The sequence below is a fragment of the Sarcophilus harrisii genome, chromosome 4 (assembly GCF_902635505.1).
Source record: "Sarcophilus harrisii chromosome 4, mSarHar1.11, whole genome shotgun sequence".
NCBI lineage: Eukaryota > Metazoa > Chordata > Mammalia > Dasyuromorphia > Dasyuridae > Sarcophilus > Sarcophilus harrisii.
The window spans coordinates 340420543-340443926 of record NC_045429.1 but is presented as its reverse complement, the minus strand read 5'-3'; the positions used below and the strand labels follow the sequence as shown (position 1 = coordinate 340443926).

At 35.0% G+C, this 23384-nt stretch overlaps 1 protein-coding gene across 11 annotated transcripts in view; it reads left to right on the top strand.

Moving 5' to 3' along the window:
* The window catches only part of MBTD1 (mbt domain containing 1), a 76973-nt gene extending 53806 nt beyond the window's left edge, over positions 1-23167 (top strand). For 6 of the 11 annotated variants that reach the window (XM_031966421.1, XM_012548090.3, XM_031966424.1 and 3 more), the window contains 11 exons: positions 4751-4885; positions 5186-5274; positions 6563-6797; positions 7436-7491; positions 7843-7947; positions 8821-8968; positions 9853-9935; positions 10528-10762; positions 11468-11545; positions 15043-15234; positions 19847-23164. In XM_031966421.1, coding sequence (XP_031822281.1) covers positions 4751-4885; positions 5186-5274; positions 6563-6797; positions 7436-7491; positions 7843-7947; positions 8821-8968; positions 9853-9935; positions 10528-10762; positions 11468-11545; positions 15043-15234; positions 19847-19965 — 1475 coding nt within the window. In that variant the 3' untranslated portion in view covers positions 19966-23164. Of the gene's footprint in view, positions 1-4750; positions 4886-5185; positions 5275-6562; positions 6798-7435; positions 7492-7842; positions 7948-8820; positions 8969-9852; positions 9936-10527; positions 10763-11467; positions 11546-15042; positions 15235-19846 lie in introns of all 11 variants that reach the window. The other 5 variants (XM_031966428.1, XM_031966427.1, XM_031966420.1 and 2 more) reach the window with 4 other exon arrangements.
* Positions 23168-23384: the final 217 nt, after the last annotated feature.

The following is a 23384-nucleotide window of genomic DNA, read 5'->3' as shown; positions in this document are numbered from 1 at the left end:
CTCCTTAGGACTTCTGAAACCATTGCCCTTGCCCCAACTTCCCTTTTCTGCTTTTACAAACTAATTCAACTCCATTGTGTCCTCTCATTTGAGTCCCATGCCCTATTCCTCATCAACTTTCAACCCTGGATTATTCCCATGATTTTCTCCCCTTTTTCCTATTCCCGTATTCTGAATGGAGTTGGAGCAAATCACGCAGCCATACTGAGTGTATATTATCTGTCCTCAGCCAGACCCATCTTTCAGCAAGGTAATCTTTGTATTCAGATGCAAGTGATTCCATATTTCACTCCCAATAGAAAGGCTTTTAACCATCTTTCTTCAACCTTCTCCCTTCTCCCTTCTCTCTCAACTTGAGGACTTTGCCTCTTTACTAAGAAAATTGAAATCTTCCCTCTTCATCCCTACTCCATTTTAAAATCCCTTTACTTATATCACCTACCAATCTTTACTCTTTTCTTTCTGTCAAGGATTGTAACTTCAGTCATCTTTTCTCTAAAATTTTCATCTCCTCTATTTATTGCTTCTACCCTCATTGCCAAATTTCCCTTTCCTGAAAAAATCCTTACCAGATTCTACCATTATCTCAACTTTTCATCCTATATCTCCTTTTCAACCAAACACCTGGAAGAAGCTGTCCATTTACACTTCCTTTGTTTACTCTCAACACTCTGCAGTCTGGCTTCCAATTCACCAGTTAACTGAAATCACTCTCTAGTTACCAGTGATCTCCTACTTGTCAAATCTGATGGTCTTTTCTCAGTCCTTACCCTTCTTGACCACTTTTCGTCATTTGACATTGTTGACCAATCTCTCCTGGATATTTTCTCCTCTCTGAATTGTCATGCCACTATTCTTTCCTGCTGCTGCTTCTGCACATTAGGACCCACTCCTCAGTTTTCTTTGCTGAACAGATCACCATCTCCATCAGTAGTTCTCAAAGTGTGGTCCAGAGAATCATGGAGGTCTTTGAAATACTTTCAGAAGCTCTACAAATTCAAAATCAGTTTTTATTTCTAAGTAATATATTAGTAAATATAACCTACACAAAACACTTTGGACAAATCCTCAATTTTTAATAGTCTAAAAAGATATTGAGAACAAAAGTTCAAGAACCAGTGATTTATACTACACCCCCTAACTGATTTTGACCCAAGGCCATGTCTTGGGAGCTCATCTATCTACATTCTTTCTTAGTTAGTTCCCCTGTGTTTAACTATCATCTTTATGCTAACAGCTCATTGTTCTATTCTTTTAGCTGCAGTCTTTTGAGTTCCATGCTTTCATCATCAGCTTAGTATTTGATAGTTCAGATTAGCTATCCCAGAGACCCCTCAAATTCGGTGTCCCAAAAGGACTCACCTTCCCCTCCAAACCGCTCATCCATACTTCGCTGTTTCTGGTAAAGACATCACCATTCTACCATTCTCCTAGTCTGTAGTGTTGATGTTAATCTGAACTTTTCACTCCTTTGTCCCACATGTCGAGCCATTTGCCATATCTTAGCACTTCTATCTCCACAAGGACCCCCAGACCTGACACCTTAGCTCAGGTTTCATTACCTCTCATCTACATTAAGGGACCTCTCTGCCACAATTCTCCTTTCCCCAGTCTACCCCACAAAGCATTTCCACTGGGGTGTTTCTGAAGCTCAGATTTGGCCATATGAGTCCCCAAACTCCATTAGCTCCCAATTGCCTCTGATCAAATATAAGTTCTCTATTTAGCTTTTAAAGCTCTTTGTAAGCTGGCCCTCACTTATCTAGTCTCAATGGATATTACTCTACCTCCCACACTTTGAAATCCATCTAAATTGCCTTTTTATGCTCACCATACACCTTTTTCCATGCCTTTGTTGTGACTGACCCCCTATATCTTTAATGCACTTACTCCTTACTCTTACTTACTACTTTATAGAAGCTCTCTAAGGGCTGTCTCTGCCATAGAACTTTTATGATCCTGACCCTCCCCCTCAAACTATTCTCTCTTTAATTACTTTTGTATTTATATTGTGTGTATATATGTAGATTAGATATATATGCATATGTATTTACACACACACACACACACCTTAGTTCTCTTTAGATTATGTGTATGTATGTATGTGTGTGTGTGTGTATATATATATATACACACACACATACATACACACACATACACACATACCCACGTATACAATTTATTCACAAATGTACACATAGATACATGCCTGACACATGGTAGATGTTTAATAAATGTTTGTTAATTGATTGCTTGATTCTTGTCTTCCCTCTTATTGTCAAGGGCATCACTCCCCCAATCACCTAGATTCTTCATCCTTTTCCAGCCTCCAAAATCCAGTCATTTACCAAATCCTCTATTTTACCTTCACAACTTCTCTTGCTTATACCACCATCCTGATGCAAATACTCATCAGCTCACATCTGGACGACAACAGTAATCTATTAAGTGGTTTCCCTGCCCTCTCCAGTCCTCCTTCCCCCCGCCTGTCTGTCGAAGGGATCTTTGAAAACTCTGGTGGCTTTGTTACCCCCAGGATAAAAATGAATGCTCTGTTTTGGCATTTGAAGCCCTTCGTAACCTGCCCTACTCCCTACCCACTCATCTACCTTTCCAGTCTCTTATGTGTTATTTCTCTCCATTTGCTCTGTACTCTACTTCTTACTGTCCCTTGCATAAAATACCCCAGGAATGTTCACTGATTGTCTTTCGTGCTTGAAGATGTCTCTCCCTTCGTAGCTCCTCTTTCTGGTTTCCCTGACTTTCTCAAGCTATAATCCCATTTCCCAGTCTTTGAATGCAAGTGCCTTCTCTCTGAGATGACACCCAATATATTCTATCTATATCTCATTTGCATGTGATTGGTCACTTGTTTTCTCCTCCATTGAAGTTCTTGCAGAGAGATGGCTTTCTAACATGTTAAAAATATACTAGACCAGAGAGTTATGTGCTTATAAGCTAAATGATATTAGTCTCTTATAGATAGGTCATAAAGAAATGTCATTTTATATGCAGGGCATCTTCTTGTTAATCTGTTAAAGATCAAGACAGTTAAGACCCAAGAACAGCTGTTAAAATTATATATTATTCATTCTTCCAGGAAATTGCTGGAGCTGTCCTGTTCTTCATCTTTCCTTTTCACCCCTTATTTGCCCAACCCATGGAATTCCTACCTGTCCTTTAAAAGGTCTTGTTCAAATGCCATTTGTTCAACCAAATTTTCCTTAATCCCTTCAGTAAACCCAGTTCCCTCAACCCCTGGGAGCACAGAGTTAGTACTTGTACTTCCCTTAACGTTCTCATGGAGTCTGTTCTGATTGATTGTGTATGTTATATCCCCCTTAAAGACTGTCATCTCCAACTCTGAGATAGCACTACATACCAGATTGACCAAGATAACGGGAAAAGATAATGACCAGTGTTGGAGGGGATATAGGAAAACTGAGACACTGATAAATTGTTGGTGGAACTGTGAATGAATCCAACCATTTTGGAGAGTAGTTTGGAACTATGCTCAAAAAGTTATCAAACTGTGCATACCCTTTGATCCAGCAGTGTTACTACTGGGCTTATATCCCAAAGAGATCTTAAAGAAGGGAAAGAGACCTGTATGTGCAAGAATGTTTGTGGCAGCCCTCTTTGTAATGGCTAGAAACTGGAAACTGAGTGGATGCCCATCAATTGAAAAATGGCTGAATAAGTTGTGGTATATGAATGTTTTGGAATGTTATTGTTCTGTAAGAAACAGTCAGCAGTATGGTTTCAGAGAGGCCTTGAGAGATTTACATGAACTGATGCTGAATGAAGTGAGTAGAACCAGATCATTATACCTGGCAACAAGAAGACCATACGATGATCAGTTCTGATGGACGTGGATCTCTTCAACAATGATTCAAACTAATTCTAACCGTTCAGTGCTGGAGAGAGGACCGTGGGAATTGAGTGTGGAGCACAATATAGCATTCTCACTCTTTCTGTTATTGTTGTTTGCATTTTTGTTTTCCTTCTCAAGTTTTTTCTTTCTAAATCTGATTTTTCTTGTGCAGCAAGATAACTGTATAAATATATATACATATATTGGATTTAACATATATTTTAACATACTTAATATGTGTTGGACTACCTGCCATCTAAGGGAGGGGGGGGTAGGGAAAAGGAAGTAAAAATTTGGAATATAAAGTTTTGCAAGGGTCAATGTTGAAAAATTATCCATGCATATGTTTTGAAAATAAAAAGCTTCAATAAAAATTATAAATACTGTCATCTCCACAAGAATAAGTGGCTACTATGTAAATAGCACTGTACAAAGTGTGTTAAGAGTTCCCATTCTTGTGAAGAAGACTATCTTTAAGGGGAACATGACATCAGAATACAGACTATGAAGTATCAGCTCTGTGCATCCAAGGATTGGGGGGACTGGGTTTTCATCGTTTTAATTTATAAAAATAATGGATTATCTAATCATCCAGGAAACTAGCAATTGCTTTACAATATAACTTTGAGTAAATTAACATGTAATATAATGGAAGCCATTCCTTATTTGATTCAAAAACTTAGTAATAGGTACTCTAATTCAATTTTTTTTCCCTTAGCATTTGATAAAGATGTTTCTAAACAAAAAAAAAAAAAAAGACATTTTATGCATTTCTCTTTAAATTTGTTCCAATTAATATATTTTACCTTTCTTGGCAAAAATCCTTTTTGCTATACTTGGGGGTTTTCCCATTTAAACACTTTCCATTTCTTTCAGGTTATAATGCCCTTTTGAGATATGAAGGGTTTGAAAGTGACTCCAGTCTGGACTTTTGGTGCAACATATGTGGTTCTGATATCCATCCAGTTGGTTGGTGTGCAGCCAGTGGGAAACCTCTTGTTCCTCCTCGGAGTAAGTAAAATAATGGAACTGTTGACCCCACAATATTTTAAAGGAATATCTCCCTTTTACCTCTTATGCAATATCTCTAGGAATGACATTGCTTCTTTTCTATCTTAATTTAAAATTAATTTCCAAGATTTTTGCTTTGAGTCATTTTTTAATTCATTCAAATATGTGTTAATTTTAAAGTCCTGATTTCCTGGGATACATGGTTCTACTGGCCATGTCTTTTTTATTTTCTTAACAAAGATGTCTTATTTCCCACATCTCCTCCATGCCTTGTTAAAATATGATTTCTTTTTGCAATAGCCATTCAACATAAGTATACAAACTGGAAAGCTTTTCTAGTGAAACGACTTACTGGTGCCAAAACACTTCCTCCTGACTTCTCTCAAAAGGTAAAGCTGGTCTCTGTAAATCACTTTTAACTAAAACACAAAAAAATTGTCTGGATGTTTGCATTTTTGTTTCTTTTCCCGGGTTATTTTTACCTTCTGAATCCAGTTCTTCCTGTGCAACAAGAGAACTGTTTGGTTCTGCACACATATATTATATCTAGGATATACTGTGCCATATTTAACATGTATAGGACTGCCTGCCATCTAGGGGAGGGGATAGAGGGAGAGAGGGGAAAAGTCAGAACAGAAGTGAATGCAAGGAATAATGTAAAAAATTACCCGGGCATGGGTTCTGTCAATAAAAAGTTAGAATTTTTTTTTAATTGTCTGGATTTAGGCATTTGGCGTTTTACAAGATGTTATTCCAAAGCTTTGTGTTAATATAGATATGTTTAAAACCACAGTGAACTGATCTTATCATTCACCAAACATTTTTCATAAAAATGATTTGAAAGAAATGCACATCCTTTTTAATACTTGGAATCAGATTTCATCTTTGTAGGTACTTCCTCCACCAATATAGATTAAAACCCATTCACAAGCTCTTTTCTTGTGCAGTTCATACTGATGTCTTTCCATAAATAGTTGTTAATATATATTTCCAGACTGAAGGCTTGTTACATGTCTTCATGCCCTTTATACTTCAGTTGAGCTCACCTAATTGCTGTTCCTACAATGTCTGTTCTCTCCAGGCTTTTGCATAGGTTGTCCCCCATGCCTGGAATGCTTTCCTTCCTCACCTCTACTTCTTGGAACTGCTAGCTCTTTTCCAGGCTCAGGCCAGGGCTCCTCGCTCTAGAAGCACCATCACTTGGGACTTATTTCCCACCCATACGTGTGTGTGTGTGTGTGTGTGTGTGTGTCCTTGTTACATTTTTGTGCTGTCTGTCTGGGCATCCTTCTTACATGTTGCATCTCTCTGGGTAGAAAGTAAGCTCTCTCTGAGGACAGGGACTTCCAGACCAGGGAAGGCTGGGTGGGTTGATTATCTAGTTCTTTTTGGATCTTAAATCTCAGGGTACCAGTAACTGTCTAGTTATTGTCTTAGCATTCTTAGTCTGTGGCTGCTTTAGCTCCTTTTCTAGCCATATCCTTTTTGCTTTAATAATTAATGAGTAAATTAATGTTCATATCAACATATGTGCCAGACATCAGTTTCTTCAAGGTAGTCTTACTGATCACCCTGGCGTACCCAGTCCCTTTGCAGTCCCTCATAATCTAGTAGGTGTTTAGTCAATGTCTGCTGGATTGAAGCAAACACTTGGTTATTTCTTGTCTTGATCTCAAGGTGTCAGAAAGCATGCAGTACCCCTTCAAGCCCTCCATGCGAGTAGAAGTGGTTGATAAGACCCACCTGTGTCGGACCCGGGTCGCCATTGTGGAGAGTGTGATTGGAGGGAGGCTGAGGTTGGTCTATGAGGAAAGTGAAGATAAAAGTGACGACTTCTGGTGCCACATGTACAGTCCCCTGATTCATCATATCGGTTGGTCTCGAAGTATAGGTCATAGATTCAAAAGATCTGGTGAGCACATTTATAGAGATTTTTGTTACAAATATCAATGTGTCTTAATGGAATTCTTCAAGCATTTTTCTTGTAAAAGTCTTAGATTTATAGTCTTCTAATTTATCTAAGCAGCTTCTAATTTAGTTAGTGAGTGTTTACACCAAATAATAATGTCTTAACTGATTAATATCATATATTTCCTTTGCTTGCTCTTGATTACAAAATGTGTCCATAGTCAAATAATGATTGTTTTCTTATTTTTCAGTCTTTCAGCTTATCTAAAAATAAAATCAAAACCAAACCAAAAGAACACACCTAAACATAGTTTTCCCTATTTTCCCATTTTAATCAAGTTTTAGAAGTAAATTTGTATAGCATTTTATCATACACATTAGTAGCACTTCTAAAATTAAGCGATCTAAATAATTCTCTACCTTGTAAAATATCAGCATTCAAACTAACTTATTTCTATTAATAATATAGGCACATGTTCTCTTCAGGGAAAAGAACTCTTTAAGAGTAGTTTTGAAGTGTGGGAAACATGTGTTTGCCATGTTTGAGGGCATCATGTGCCATGTAAATCTTAAGACTTTCAAAGAAAGGTGGTTTTTGATCTTTCAAATGCTGACAGATTAGTATGTAACTTTTCCTTGTAGATATTACTAAGAAACAGGATGGACATTTTGATACACCACCACATTTATTTGCTAAGGTAAGAGATTTTTCATAAGAACCCTCATTTGTAAATTAGATTTGAAAGAGGGTTGTGGGTATTTTCATAAAGTAGTGGAAATCACAATTATGTGGTCATTTACAAAGATTAAAACTTTGTAATACATAGGTATCATAAATTTCTATTATAATTGCTCTAAAATTCTGTCTTATTTCCCTGTATTCCTTTAATGCTATTGAAAGTTTGAACAACAATGTTAGGTAGGTAGGAAACTATTTCACCTCTTCTCTGGTGAGTTTTTTTAAATGGGTACTTATGGGTACTGTTTTGCAAAATACTGTAGGAGCATTTTTTGCATAATAGTAGATGTGCTTTCTTATAATCCTTTAGGTGAAAGAAGTAGACCAGAGTGGGGAATGGTACAAGGAAGGAATGAAATTGGAAGCTATAGATCCTCTAAATCTATCTGCAATATGTGTTGCAACCATTAGAAAGGTGAGATGATAAATGTAAGTTTAAACCCAAAAAAATGGGTATTGACTGGAGCTACATGGTAATGGCAAGAAAAAAAATAGAAACTATTTAGAATGGTAGTGAAATATTTACACCTAAATGCTTGTGTCTGAATCTGTACTAGGAAAAGAGAATACCAGTGTACCCAGATAACTTCAAAGTAAGTTTTTATTTCCTTAACATAGGTCATCCATATGGCATTTTGCTAAGGTTGTTGTTTTGAAACCATACTTACAAAGGGATACTATGCCAGTATTGTAATCTACAATGTATCCTGTCTTACAAGCAATCTAATTTATTTCCTGGTCACTGGAATCAGTGTTGGTCCTTGTTGTGTCCAGTCTCCTAGTCTTGCAGCAAGTGTTCCACCCCTACTTCTCATTTACATCTTCCCATTCCATGTCTAATTCATAACCTTTGAAAGAATCTGACACTGGATTCATAATCAGACGTAAATAACTAGTAATCATTAAAATTCTTAGTATTCCCAAGGATGTTTTGCATTTTAACAGAATTCAAAACCCTAAACAGAAAGAATGAAATTCTAAGGTATCATCAACCAGTCATCAGTCATCACCAGGATTGAAGATTTTAACTTTTTTTTCCCACTTATATGTAGCCCTAGCAGATGGCTAGATTTTATATTGCCAACTCACAATTAATGAAATTGTATATTTCAATTAGACAACATAAAAATCTATGAATATAACATAAGCCTTTTTTCATCTTCATAAAAGATTCTTCCAATAGATTAAATAAAGTTCTAAATGAAAGGGTAGTTTAGATTCACTTTTTTAAACATGAATTCTTAAGAAATTTTCTAATTTCAAATATTTGGGCTTTTAATTCATAAAGGTGCTAGCAGATGGATTCCTTATGATTGGAATTGATGGATCAGAAGCAGCAGATGGATCTGACTGGTTTTGTTACCATGCAACCTCCCCTTCTATTTTCCCTGTTGGTTTCTGTGAAATTAACATGATTGAATTAACTCCACCCAGAGGTATCTCATTTTAACCTAAGATGATATTTCTGATATTGTATGATATTTTTATCATCACTTTTTTCTGTTCAATGTCTTTTTGGCGTATATATTCAGTTTATCCAGTGTTATTCTTAAAATCTGTACACGGTACCAAAACAAAACAAAAAACCTACATGTTAAAAGGTTTAATGGACTATATAATGTGCATTATGGAACATTTCATTGTAGGAATATGTAGAATATGAATTAATTGTAATAACCAGGTGCTATTGTGAAAAACAGGTCTAGCAGATATTTGGTACAGTATGTAAGAGAGTATTTTTTTTACAACACACATCTTTAAGCCTTAAAGGCAACTTCTCTTATTAGACTCTTCATTGAAAACTCCATTAAAATGCCATTTTAAAGTATAGGCTATCTCAACAAAACAAGTGGCCACTTAACATGGTTCATGAAATACTTATTCTTCAAAGATCTAAAGAAAAAGAAATTGAGTAGGAAAAAATTCAAGACTTAAGTCTTGCTATGTTCCCTTTTCTTCCAACAAAACACATAAAGAAATGACCCCATAGTCTCAAGAGCTTCACTAAGCCAGACCTAAGTATGAGAGCAGACATCTGTAACTTTAGATAATGCTTAAATTGAGAAAAGATGCAGCCTCCATCCAATTAGTTTGGGCCCCAATGTCTATTTCTAAGAGGACAAAATCCTCTTAACTTAGAGGGGAGCAAGGAAGAGTTCTGTAATTCTTTAGAACCACAGGAAACAATGTCTGAAATTGATTTAGATGACCCTTCCTAAAACCTCCAAGATTTTTATTTGTTCTTAGAAACTTATTTGCATTTTTGATGTTTCAGGAATTTTGAATGAGTTTCCACTTAGGACAATGCTATATTTTTCAGGTTATACAAAACTTCCTTTCAAATGGTTTGACTACCTCAGGGAAACTGGCTCCATAGCAGCACCAGTAAAGTTGTTTAATAAGGTAAAAAGAAAATTGTAGTTACCTACTTGTAAAGCTTTTTTCTTTTCCATAAAGTTTCATAACTAGCTCTTAAATGCTTCACCATCTTAATTTATAATTAAAGAATTATCCATAAATCCTGATCATTTTTGTATAAATTATTCCTATTTAGCTCCCTTACATTACCTTTGATTTTCCTACTTTGAGTCAGTTCAAGAAACATTTATTAACCAATTGATAAGACTTAGAATTGAAATAGAATTTAGGAATCAGCTGGCTAATGCCAGGCATTTTGCTTGGTGCTTCCAAAAGATAAAGTTGTCATTTATATAAGGCTTTATGGCTAGAAAGACTTTTTCACATACTATCTCATTTGCTACCCACATCCCTCTGATGGGGTCTAATGCAAGTATTGTTCTTTCCTCACACATAAGGAAACTGAGGTTTATAGATTAAATGGCTTACCTTGCATCACAGTACCTCTGGTATAAGTGCTGGAGACAGCACTTAAACCTATTCTTCTGGTTCCAAGTCTAAGGGTTTTTCTACTGTTCCACATTGTCTTCTTGTGGCTTCTACCATCTGTCAGCTAGAATGTTCTTTTTCTTATCAGGATGTTCCAAATCATGGATTTCGTGTTGGGATGAAATTAGAAGCTGTAGACCTCATGGAACCACGCTTAGTGTGTGTAGCCACAGTGACCCGAATCATTCATCGTCTACTGAGAATCCATTTTGATGGTTGGGAAGAAGAGTATGATCAGTGGGTAGACTGTGAGTCCCCTGATCTCTATCCTGTTGGATGGTGCCAATTAACTGGATATCAGCTACAGCCTCCAGCACCACAGAGTGAGTTGCTGACTTACCAAAAATATATTACTTGTAGGGGTTTTTTTTTTTTTTTTATTTTTAAATCTGGACTTCTTCAGAAGTGAGAGCGTGTGTGTGTGTGTGTGTGTGAGAGAGAGAGAGAGAGACACAAAGAGATAGAGAGACAGACAAAGTGTGTGTGTGCGAGTGTGTTGTTTTTTTCCCTGAAGCAATTGTTGTTAAGTGACTTGCCCAGGGTCACACAGCTAGGAAGTGTTAAGTATCTGAAATCAAATTTGAACTCAGATCCTACTGACTTCAGGGCTGGTGCTCTATCCACTGTGCCACCTAGCTACCCCAAAAGTATATATTTTATGCTTGCCCTTAATATACTTAGTTCCATTCCAAGAATGTGCAACTGGGACATACTTTCCTATGTTTGGTTCAGTAATAGTATGCCATAGCAATCTTGAACTTAAGGTTCAGAATACAGATCAAAGTAACATCTTTCATCCAATAATTCAATGTTTCAATGAAATTAATATATCATTATTTGAAAAGGGCTTCATGTGTTCATGACTTTTCTAAAATAATCTATCATATTTATGAAGCTTCAGTATACATTTATTATTAAAATGTTCTCTCATGTGCATATGGAGTACAAATCATTTAAATGATGGTTGCTGTCATGAGTAAATACCCAGAACCATTGTGGTTTTTTGGTGTTTTGTGTTTTTTTTCCAGCATCAAGAGAAAGCCAGTCAGGTTCATCAAAACAGAAGAAAAAGGCTAAGTCACAGCAATACAAAGGACACAAGAAAAGTGGGTCACCAAATATTAATACATATTTCTTTTTCATTGTTAACAAATTGTGGTTAATGTGTGTTCTCAGGGAAAGTAACATTCCTTGTTGAAGTTGATGATTGTACATAAAGTATTATGCTTAAAGGTGCAGTATGCCATAAAAGGCAAATCTTTTTTCAGTAAATGAGAAATGCCTTAGGGAGGTGGGGTTCAATTTGTAAGGAAATGGTTAGTATTTCTTAGTCTTGCATGGTAAAAGAAGATGTTTGCTTTAATATTTTTAGACATTTGGGTTAGGATTTCATGATTGACACTTTAAATTCTAAGTAATCTATTCCAGATTTTTCCTAATTGTTTTATAATAAAAACCTAGTTTTTACAATAAGAGTCAGAGCATAATGACTCTAATTAGCTTATAACCAGAATTCCTGTCTAAAAATAGTATTCCATTGTTTAAAAAAAAATCCAGGCTGCTTACCAACAAACAAAATTTATGCAGTTATATGTACATCATAAAAATGAAAGAATGGTTATTGGTGGGAATATTTTACGCAGGTCTGTTTGACAGTATTTTAAAAATCTTTTTTCTTACTTAGCTTGAATGAATATTTTTTTTTCTTTTCATCAAACTTGTCATACAGTATTTCATACCAAGAGACAAGTTTGTTCGTACTGATTTAGAGATTTTTTTTTTTTTTGAGAGTTAAGATGCAATTAAGAATAGAAACTCAAATCCAGAATTTTCCAGTTGACTTACCTTATGATCAGATGAAAAGTTATCATTATCATCAACTGGTAAGAGATGGACAACATGATTAAAGAAACCTTCATACTCTGTTCTTCCCTTTTTCTTATTTTTAGTCAATGTATAATAATTTGAGGTAAAGTATTCTTTCTCTTCCATCATTTTGCCATTATAGAGACATTTTGGGCCAAAGAACAAATTTTCCCCAAAGCATGACTCTTTCCCCAAACCCTGTTCTTCTGTGGTGTTATTATAATTGTCACACAATCCCAGAATTGTTGTAGGCTGGACGTTTGCCATGTCTAGCATTTACCTAAAACTGTTTCCATAGGAATGGGAATTCTGACCCCATCAACCAGGAAATGTAACTAAAAATTATTCCAATGAAAGTATGAATCTGAAAGTAGATTGTGGGAAGGTATAATCTCTTAGATTTACCATAAAGGACTTGTAATCAAGATTGTCTTGATTATTTCCTATTTGAAATTTTTGATATTAGAAATTCTCCTTCCAGAAAAGAACTAGATTACAGCCAGTAGCTACATGAAATTTTATTTTTAAGATTATATATACACTTGGAACACAAATCTTTCAGTTCTTTACCTTGTATATGCTATGAGTGTGATTTTAGACTAATTGATTCAGATAGGCCCCACAAGAAAAGATTCTCTATAGCAAAGAAATGATAACATTAATAAGGTTGTTTTTAATGATATGGTTCCTACTATGACTGGATTTAGGAAAAATGTTCTTAGCAAAAGATGCAACATTTTTATCTCATTAGCATTTCAGTTCCTCTTAGTTTTATGATATCTTTTATAAAGTCTTAAAATACTCCCTCAGAAATGGAGAGGAAAAAGAAGTATAAAGGACCATTAACTCCTTGTGGCTTTGCTGAGAAGAGCTCTTGATTCTGTGCTGGTTGGAAAGGAAATCTCAGATATTTCAATCACATTGCCAGACAGGATAGAACTGATCCAAGGTCCTTCTTAAGAAAATAAAGAGTAGTGTTCTAAATAATCCCAGGCACATAAAGCATTACATTTTTTGCAGCCAGAATTGTATGAGTAGTAGACATGGAGAGAATATTTTTTTTTAAATAGCACTTTATTTGTATGGTGTACAAGTAGAATTATGTACTAGTTATGTGGTCTATACTTCAGTTTTAATTCTTTTTTTTCTAAAACATTCGCTTCATTGGTGCTTGCTTACTTTTGAAATAGGAAAGTCTAGTTGGAGAATCTTAACATTCTATAATTGTGCACAGGGATGTATGTGTTGTTGTTATGAGTGTGGATGCATATTAATTAGTGTTTTTTAAAACAAAGATAGTATGCCATTAATAGGCTCCTGTAGGTTTTATGGTATATATTCTCAAAAACATCTTTGAGTTAAAGTGTATTCGTTGTAAAGTATGGAAATTAGCATTCTATATGTCTTGTTCATTGGTTGTTTTATTGGTGCTAATCTTAGTAGTTTTCTTAGTTTTCTGTGGTTAATTACTTGCATTTTATTCTTTGGTCATATATTAGTGAAGTTTCAAAGAGATGGACACATGGCTTAGGGTTAGCAATTTAGAAATCAATAGGAACTTAATATTTAGATTGATTATAACATTATTTTAAGTAGTAGTGAGATATACAGCTTTGGTTTGGTTTTTGCCCTGGTTATATAAACATAGACTGTATTTGGTCTTCTTACCTGAGATATTTTAAATCCTGGAAAAAAACTTTTCGTTAGCATCTTAAACATACATGCAATATGGTAATCTGTTGCTACTTTTATTCATTTAGACTGATGGTATCAAACTCAAATAGAAAAAGGAGCTACTATACCATACAAAAGATATACAATATGCAGGCCACATATTGATTTAATTTTAAAATGAAATATTATCAATATTTTATTGTGTTTTTATTTATTTTGTTAAATATTTCCCAAATGCATTTTAACCTAGTTCTGGCCACATGTTAAGAAGTATTGTGGGCCACGTGATTGATACATCTTATATAGACTGTCCATACCTTATCTTCTTGCAAATAGATGACTGTGTTTTGCTTTTGTTTGCTTGTTTGTTTTTAAATACTTCAAATGTATGTGCATCCTATTCCAAAAAATTTTTGTTGACAGTACCAACATTGAATAAATCCTAAAGCTTTTGGTTTCTCTTGAAGATGAAACTGAAGGGTGTGATGCATTTGTCATTAAAATGAAATTCATTTACTTCTAAATATGCATATAATCAGAATTTTTATCTTAGAAAAAGTTTCAGAACTACCTTAACTTAGGTTCTTTTCAAAGAAAGGATTTTTAAAAATTATATAGGTACATTCATATCGAGAAATTCTGTCACACTCTGAATTCACAAACAATCGTACTTTCCTTCCTAACCAAACACCAGTGTTTGGGGTTTTGTGTGAAGTGCTGCCACTGAGCAAGGTTTAGAAGAATCTTTCCCCCTTGTTAGCAGGTTATTCCCTCCAAGATACGTCTAAGGATTTTTCTTGGTTAAAGAAAATGAACCAGATGTTCTCCCAACCCAGTCAATGCTCTCTGTAGTTCAAATTTTGCTTTGTTTTTTCAACTGAGTTCAATGAACTCAGGATTCAGAGCCTGGGATTTCCAAACTCCCAGAGAAGGAATATAGAATCCCATGTTTTCAGAGTGCCAATCTTGTGCTCTGTACTCCACAAACTTTCCAACTTATTTAATGCACTTTTCTTACCACACATGTAAGTAAAAGCTTACTTTAGTCTGACTTAATGTTTAGAAAGGAAGATGCCAGTTGGGAAGAAGCCTGTCAGTTTGTCGAGCCTGCCCATGACTGGTGGGGTGCGGAGGAGCCTCTCTGGTGACGAAGAGTTGACTCCTCCTCCATATCGAACCCTTCCAGCACAGACAGCCCCGGAGGCCTTCCCACCTCCCAGCACTAGCCGAGAGTTCAGTCCCAGCCTCAAAACAGGTAATTAGTCACATCAGCACCTCAGGTACTACAGATGGTAATCTTGCTGGGTAGGGTGGTGGGAGACAAAGCATGGTCTGGCATGAAAGATGCTGACTCATTAACTTTTTTTTTCTTTTCAATAAAAAAATTCATTTTCATTAGTGCTTGGTAGCTACTTCACCAGATAAATCATATGGGAAGGATTTTTGTTTTATTTTGACCACTTTAGAACTTTAGATCAGAATAGAGTCACAAAGTCAGTTAACCTAAAAGATAACCATGACTTTTTAGTGTAATTATACTTCATAATTTCATCCAAAAACTATAGAACACTTTTCATTGTGGATTTCTGTTGGATTTTAATTCCTGCAAAAATGGAATGTATTTTTTTTTTTTATCTGATTACCCACAGCCAAAGGAAAAGATTCATTTAACAAACCCATAGCATTTCATAGCATCACATTGACTGGGAAAGGAGCTCTCTTATGAGATTAGAATGTATTTTTGGTGCTGATAATAGTTTGGATCAGTGAGTAAGGAACTTTCAGACTTGGTGGAGAGATTGTAGTTTCAAAGTCAGCTTTGAAAGTGATTGCTGAACTTGGCTATCTTGCATTTCTGTAATTGTATTTATTCACAAACTCCAGCAATTAAATAAGTCAGTGGCACTTGCTACAAGTTTAATTCTTGTAGGCCAAGAAAAAGCCTAAAGGATGTAAGCTTTAAAACTTGGAGGATGACTGTTGAAAAAATTTGTCTTTCCTTTAATTGATAAAATCTGACACAAGGTAATCATTGAGTACTGAAGAATGTCACTATAATTGAATATTTGCAATTGAGTCTTGTAAGTCTAAGTTAGAAAAATCCAGATCTTTGGTTAGATTATTATCTGCTAAGTTTAGACTACAATACTTTGTATTTGTTTTAAATGTCACTTTTCTGCTGAGAGCCAAGATGGATGGGACTTAATACCTGGCTCTGAATCCTTTTCATTCCTTGTTTTGCTAACATTTGTGAAGATGAAAACTTCACTGGCATTTGCCTTACTATAAACATCCCAAATGATTTTTGTAGAATAGGCATGCATCTCATCCCACTTCCATTGTTTGTATAGTTTCCTTTCATTCCCTCTAAAAATCAGTATGAGTTCTTGCCATTTAGAAGAATTTCTGTGGCTTACTTAGCATCCATAAGAACTTTAAATCTAACATTATTTGTCTTGCCTAGAAGAAGAAGCTTCTTCTAAATGTCTTATTCTATTATGTTTCTGACATTTTAGACCAACTAGCTCCCTAAAGTTACTTATTTTGTGATATATTAGTATCTGGAATGGTTTTTGACCTTGGAAGTTGGAAGCTTTGTTGAAAATAACTGGCATTATTGAGAGGTTTTTTTAAACACTGATGTTTTTCACAATCTGTCTTGTTTCACTGGCCGTGGAAAACTGGATTTGGAGCAACCCAGAAGTATTAAAAATGAATACTTCTGAGGAAATCATGTGGCCTAGCAAGAATATTTTCTCCCTAGTTGTTGCAGCGATCAGTAGATAAATAGACTACTATAGATGGTTATACTAGAAATATGTATAGAGCTATACCTGTATCTGTAGATATAGACATAGCAGCCATAGAGCTATGAGCCTGTGCTTTGTGACTTTGTGTGATCTTAAGTGGCTCTACTTTTTTAACTGAATAGTGTGGTTTAATAAGATCTCTTAGAAGAATTTATAATTATGAATTTGTGGTAAAATGTGATTTGGTTTTTTAAATTCCTGCAACAATAGGGATTTAGTGTCAAGGTAATATTAGAACTGCCTCTTTTTAAAATATACAAAGTTTCATTAAGCTACAAAAGTTGTTTTAGCATCTTAGGAATTAAGGTTAGAGACTGAAGAATTAAATAAGCCATAAAAACAGTTTCCAGATTTTGATTCCAGGTAGATGAAACTTATAGAACTAGGCTCCATTTGAATGAATGTAGCATCATTGTCTCCAGCTACTTTTTTAAGCATATCATTTTCATATTTAGAGAAGATAAAGAAAATTAAAACCCAAAATTTGCTAGTCTGCAAATGTAGACAACATTAGGGCATACTGTGGATCTTGTACTTATCTTTCTTATATTTAAAACATCAGTCTGAATATAATCTAGGTTTCAGTAACACTTTTTCTCATTCATTTGGTCATCGTATGAAAAAAAATCTTTTAATCGACCTTTTAATGTGGGTACTGCACCTTTAATGAAACTTGGCCATTTTTGATTTTCAGTGGACTTTATTTTCATGTAGTCAAAATGCTTTGAATGTTTCTTTTATTTGGGTGATAGATTTGAAGGTTAACAGCTGGACATTTGACATTACTATCCACTCATTCTCAGTGATGCTTTTTGTGCGAAAGAGAGAAAAAAACACATGAGAACTGGTTTCATTTACCTTTCATATGTTTATTTTAGAATTCTTTGGATAGCTATAGTGAACTTCCTTCCTACTCATTAACATGAACATTGTTACAAACAAAACACAAAAGCAAAAGAATTGAATAAACATTTTTCAAAAGATTATTTTTAAATCAGGTAGTAAAAAGTCAGAGATCATTGTTACTTCACAATTGAAATCAAGGAATTAAATATACTTAATTGACCTCACTATTTTTTTAGTATAGTTTGTCATTAACACTTGGTGAATGCAAAAATGCACCCTATTTTTCTGTATTGAATAGTTGGATGACTCTGTTAGATTCTTGCATTCTGTAAAGCTCTCAGGACCAATTTGAGCTGTACAAATAGGTTTTCTTTAATATTTTAATTTAGGTAATTTTTTATTTACGAATGACAGAGTTAAAACTGACATGTATACACAAGTAGTCACAAATACAGCCTCCCTGATTGCCATGAAATATAACATGAGTTTTTATAAAAGGCATGATTTCAAAAGAATAAGGGAAGTTTTTAAAAGTAGATATGGCCTAGGGAAAAAACCCTAGACATAACTACCAAACCCTCAGAACTTGCTACCCGAACTTGTTACTTCATTTATACCCCTAAAGTGCTGATTTGAGTTAGTAAATAGCCATTTTTAAAAGCTACTATGGGAAAACTGAAAGATTGTGGTACTGAGAGTTCCATAAAGATTGCTTCTTCCTAGCCCCTCCCTGAGACCTACTATTCTGAATGGGGGAAAGAGAAGGTAGGAGAAGCACATCATGCTACAGAAAAAAAAAAAAAAAAAAAAAAACACTAGATCCAGAACTTTTAAAAAGACCATAAATCTAGAACAGGAAGAGCCTCCCAGGGCCCATCTAGTCCTCACAGGGGGAATGTGGAGGTCCTGAGGTAAATGAGGTTCCCAAAGTCACAAAGGAGGTAGAAGGAGGGCCAGACTCCCAACTTCCGTTCTCTTTCCACAGCCCATCTCTGCCTCCCAATCTTCATGGGCATCAGAAGCCTAGAGATTCAGACCTCAGCTCTACCACTTGCTCATGATTTGGGGCAAGTCACTTTCATTCTATAGGTTTCAGTATTTTCATCCATAAGATGAGGGAATTGAACCAGATCATTTGTAAGGTCTTCTCCAGCTCTTAATACATGATATCCAAGATTCTTAATTCTCTAAATTCTACAATATTAAATAAAAGGCAGTTGTTACTTTTGCAAATTCTGCTTTGCCTAGGCCAACTCCACCTAGAAAATGGAAAAAGAAACTCTTCTCCTTCCTTCTTTTTTCTTGCTTTTTCTCCTTCCTTTTTTTTCCCTCACCATCCCATACCTTGGGGGCTTCCTGCTCTCAAAACATAGAACTCAGGCAAGTACTATATTTTCTGTGTTATGTGTTAAATCAGTATTTGTGGGCTAACCTGCAAATTGTTTAATTTTTATTTTAAAAAAACAACCACTTCTTTATTAGTTAGGGACTGCCTATGTATTTAAATTTTAATTTTAAAAAGATCATTAATCAGTTTTTTCCCCGAAACATTTCATTGAAAAAAAGACCTTGTTTTGTGACATCATCAATTTGACATTTCTAATTTTCCTATTATTGCTGCCACTACTGATGTTTCTGGACGTCTTGAGTAGTTGCACTTATATAAAAGTAAACATTAAGTTATAACATTTTGTTGTAACCCAGGGAACGTTCATTAAAGTTCCCTCAGGGGATAGTGTAATACACAGTAAAGCCTTTTTAATGTTTTTAATCACCAAAGATTATTAGAATATTCACTTCATAGTTCTTGTTTCATTCATCCTCTGACAAATTCCTTAAGGTTAAATACAGACTTTCATTATTCAGTAAACGTTTATTATATGAAATAAATGTTTATTGAATGAAAAAGTTTGCACATGACTATCATCCAAATAATATAAACACCATGATCTTATACTTGCCATGGAAAGTGCCCACTGAGGAACACCATTTGTCTTTCATGTTCGCATGGCTTTTCATTATCAGCTAATCTCCTTAAATCATCTCTGTTGCTGTAATCATCTTGATACTCATACTTACAATTTAGTGTTGTTTAAGTTACTAAAGGGATGAAGAAACCTCCTTGCCTGTAAAGTTGGCTAGACTAGAAGAAAAAGGGCATGATTGTATTGGGAATGTATATCTCCTTTTTGTTTTTTCTTTTTAATGTAGTGACTCCATTGCAGCTGAAGGAAGAATTGCTAGATGGAGAGGAATACAGCTTCCTCCAAGGAGCTTCTGATCAGGAAAGCAATGGCTCTGCCAGCTACTACATCAAACAGGAACCCTGAGATGACAGCTCAAAAACCAGGGGGAGGGGAGAGCTTTCTACAGGACGGATTTATTACCAGCCCAACTGGATAAGGGGACTACTGGGTCACTTTGCTAACCATAGAAGAGATTTAAGTTCTGGATTTTTGAGGTGGGTGGGGAAACTATTTTAGTCGGGGAAATTTTTCAATTTATAAAGATGGACATTTTTGTGTTGTATTTGAAGCTTTTGAAAGAATTTTGTAATATTTTCCAAGTTTGGATTTATTGTGCATTGTTAACAAGAACTGAAATTCTAACTTTTTGGTAAGATTTAAAGTTTAAGTAACAGGATTGCAGGAAACGATTTAAGAAGGATATAGTTGCAAATACAAATGAACTGTCATTACAAATGAACCTTTTTTTGGTACAAGTTGGGAGATTTTGGAATCTTCAAAACTATGCCAGTCACATCTCCAGCTTCCTCTGCTGCAGAAATATGCAACCGATGCCCTCATGAAAGGAGCATCACCACGTAGATCATGGAAGGTGGGACGGATTTTGAGTTGTTGGCATTTTATTGCAGACCATTTTAAATATTTGTACAGAAATGTTTTCATTCTGAAAAATGCTCAAGAAAATTTATTTGGAGTTCTGAATGAAATTGGAAGAACTCTAGATACTTTTTACAACTTATCTTTTTAATTAGAAATGATCAAAATTATTTTAACACTCATGTGTTAATTAAACTGGAATGGTTGACAGTGAGCTTATGCATAGCATCTTTGTCTTGGCAAAGTGGGGTTGGGGAAAATGCAAAATTGTCCTAAGTTTTTCTTTTTTTCTAAAACACCCCCACAAAAGAAATAAGAAATTCTGTTCTTTCGTTTCTGACATCTCCTTTTTCATTCTGTGAGATGACATTTAACATAAGCACACCCCAAAACCAGATGTTCTTTATTAATCGGAAAGTGAAAATGGAGCATCTTCTAAAGCCAGAATAAATCTAAATTTCAGATCATTCCAGTTCTGCTTTGTTAAAAAGTCATTGAAAAGGAATGTGTTCATCCTCTTAAAAATTCCCATGTACTGTAAAAACTGTATATCACTACAGGCAAAACAAGTTCTTAACAAAAGTAACAACTAATTTGGACCATGTAAACATTCCTTGTTTTAAAAGTGTATGTGGCTTCTTTTAAAAGGGTGGTGGGAGGGGGAACGTGTGCTCTCTGCATTTTTAAGCTTTCTACTGAGTTGTGACTGAAAAAAATAAGAGAGTTTTAGCTTTTACCAGTAAGGTTCATTAACTAAATTCTCAGGAATTAACTGCGTGTGTTCTCTAAGTGCTTCTGGGCCTTAGCCTGTCCCCTTCAGAGTGCTATACTGACCATCTCCTCTGGAGTATAAGTAGGTAGTAGATAGGGCTAATTAGAAAATAATCAACATGATTAACCTCTACAGTCCTTCAGCCTATGGAATGCTTTAAAAGATGTTAATAGAAAGCCCCAGGAGACCATTTTAGGTAAGTTTTTATTTGACTTTTAAAAGTGCATAGAAAGTTGAAAACCAGCAATTTATTTTCTAAAATATTGCTCTAATTTTGGGTATATAACATTGGTAATACGCACAGGTTTACCTCATTCTATGCAAGAGGGGTTAATAACATGTGGTTTTGTAGTTGCTACTGGAAGTAAAATTTGTTATTTATCTCGTAGGAATGTATGGAACCCCAGTGTCAACATTTCTTAATACTGACCTTTTGGGGCATGTAGATCATATCAGCAACACTAGTTGATTCTCATGTGTCAATTGTATGTGAATTCAGATGTTAAATTACTGGTTACTTGCTTATCCTAAGCTAAGATTGCTGAGGAGGACTTAATCCAAATACAGTACTTCAATGCCTCCTAAATCTTTAACTTTCAGAATCCTCCCATAAAACTGAAAACTGGGAAATTTCCAAAGGAAAGATAGCAGTTGTCTTAAATCAATCCTCAGGCTCAGTGACAAATTCAGGATTCTGAGCCCACTCGATATGGGCAAAAGAAGCCAAAGTTTCGTGGCTTACCCCACCTTCCCCTTGAATACTTACATCTTGAGGTCAGTACAGCCTGGGGTTGGAGAGTCTACAGGGAATTAAGGTGTAAAGCAGGAAGGTCAGATCTGAGGCCAACCTGTCCTAGAGGTAGTTGTTCAAAATGCTCACTTGTAGCCCAGACACTGTCAGCTTCCAGTTCTAAAGCTAAACCAGGCACACTAAGTGGTTAGACTCTCCCGTCCAAATGGCACGCTTTTGTTATCAGTGATAGTGCAGGTACAGCTTTTATTGTTTCAAAACTGTGACCAAATGTTGAAGGGGACAAGAACTTTGTGAGGTCATAAAAGGAGTCCCCCTACTGCAGATGATCAGAAAATCATCTCTTTATAAGGCTTACAAATTTTATGTCTTAGCCATAATTTAAATAGTACAACTTTTAATAGCCCCATTTTCCTTTACACTTCAAAATGTACTGCTGACATTGAGTTTTCTTTCCTTTTTCCCCAAGTTGGGATTTTCGGTAGTTTAAACTCTTTAACCTTTTCCTTGCTGTGTATGAGGAAAGCTAAAGCTGTTATCAACTTCTTGTTCTACGGATACTAACACGGGTTTCAGTGTTTGTTTGTTTTGTTTTAATTATTATTATTATTATTATTATTACTACGTGATGTGAATACCCTTTCCCATCAATATTTGTATTATGGTGCTATATATTTGGTGATGATCCTTTAATATTGGGAAGGGATTTTTAAATACTGTGATTAAACTGGGTTTTCTTCCTTTAATTTTCATATTTTAAATAAAGCCACAGTCATTTATACAAAAAAAAAAAAAAAGCATCTGTCCCTGGGTAGATCTTTGGGGCAGAAGACAAAGTAAACTACATAGGGTTTTTACATCATTTCTGTATGTAATTGATATATAGATCAATATCTGTACAAATTTAATCTTTTATTTTCTTGGTAATTGTGTGATCAGTGGGAAAGTGTTTAAAACTTTCTCATGAAGTGTACATAATAAGTGAAAAATGCTTTTGGAAAAATTTATGTTCCTTTCATTTTTACCAAATTGCAGATTTTCAGCATGGATGTGAAAAGCATTAAAATTATAACTTTGTGTACAAGATGAAAATAATTCACTAAACTTGCCCTTTTTTACACAAAATAAAATGTTAAAGTAAGCTTTGTATGGGTGAAAGATTTACATTATTTACATTTATGTTTTCTTGATTTGATGCAGATAAGTCTTGATTCAAGGAAAAAAATTTTTATAATTGCCAATTTTACTTCCACTAACAATGTCTTCATATCCAAAACCCTTGTTTCCGATTTCGTGTGGCTTTAGAAAACAATATCAAATTGTCCCAACAGTTTGGTCAAGAGGTGATTCTTTACTCTTGCATTTTTTTTTTATGTGTATGTG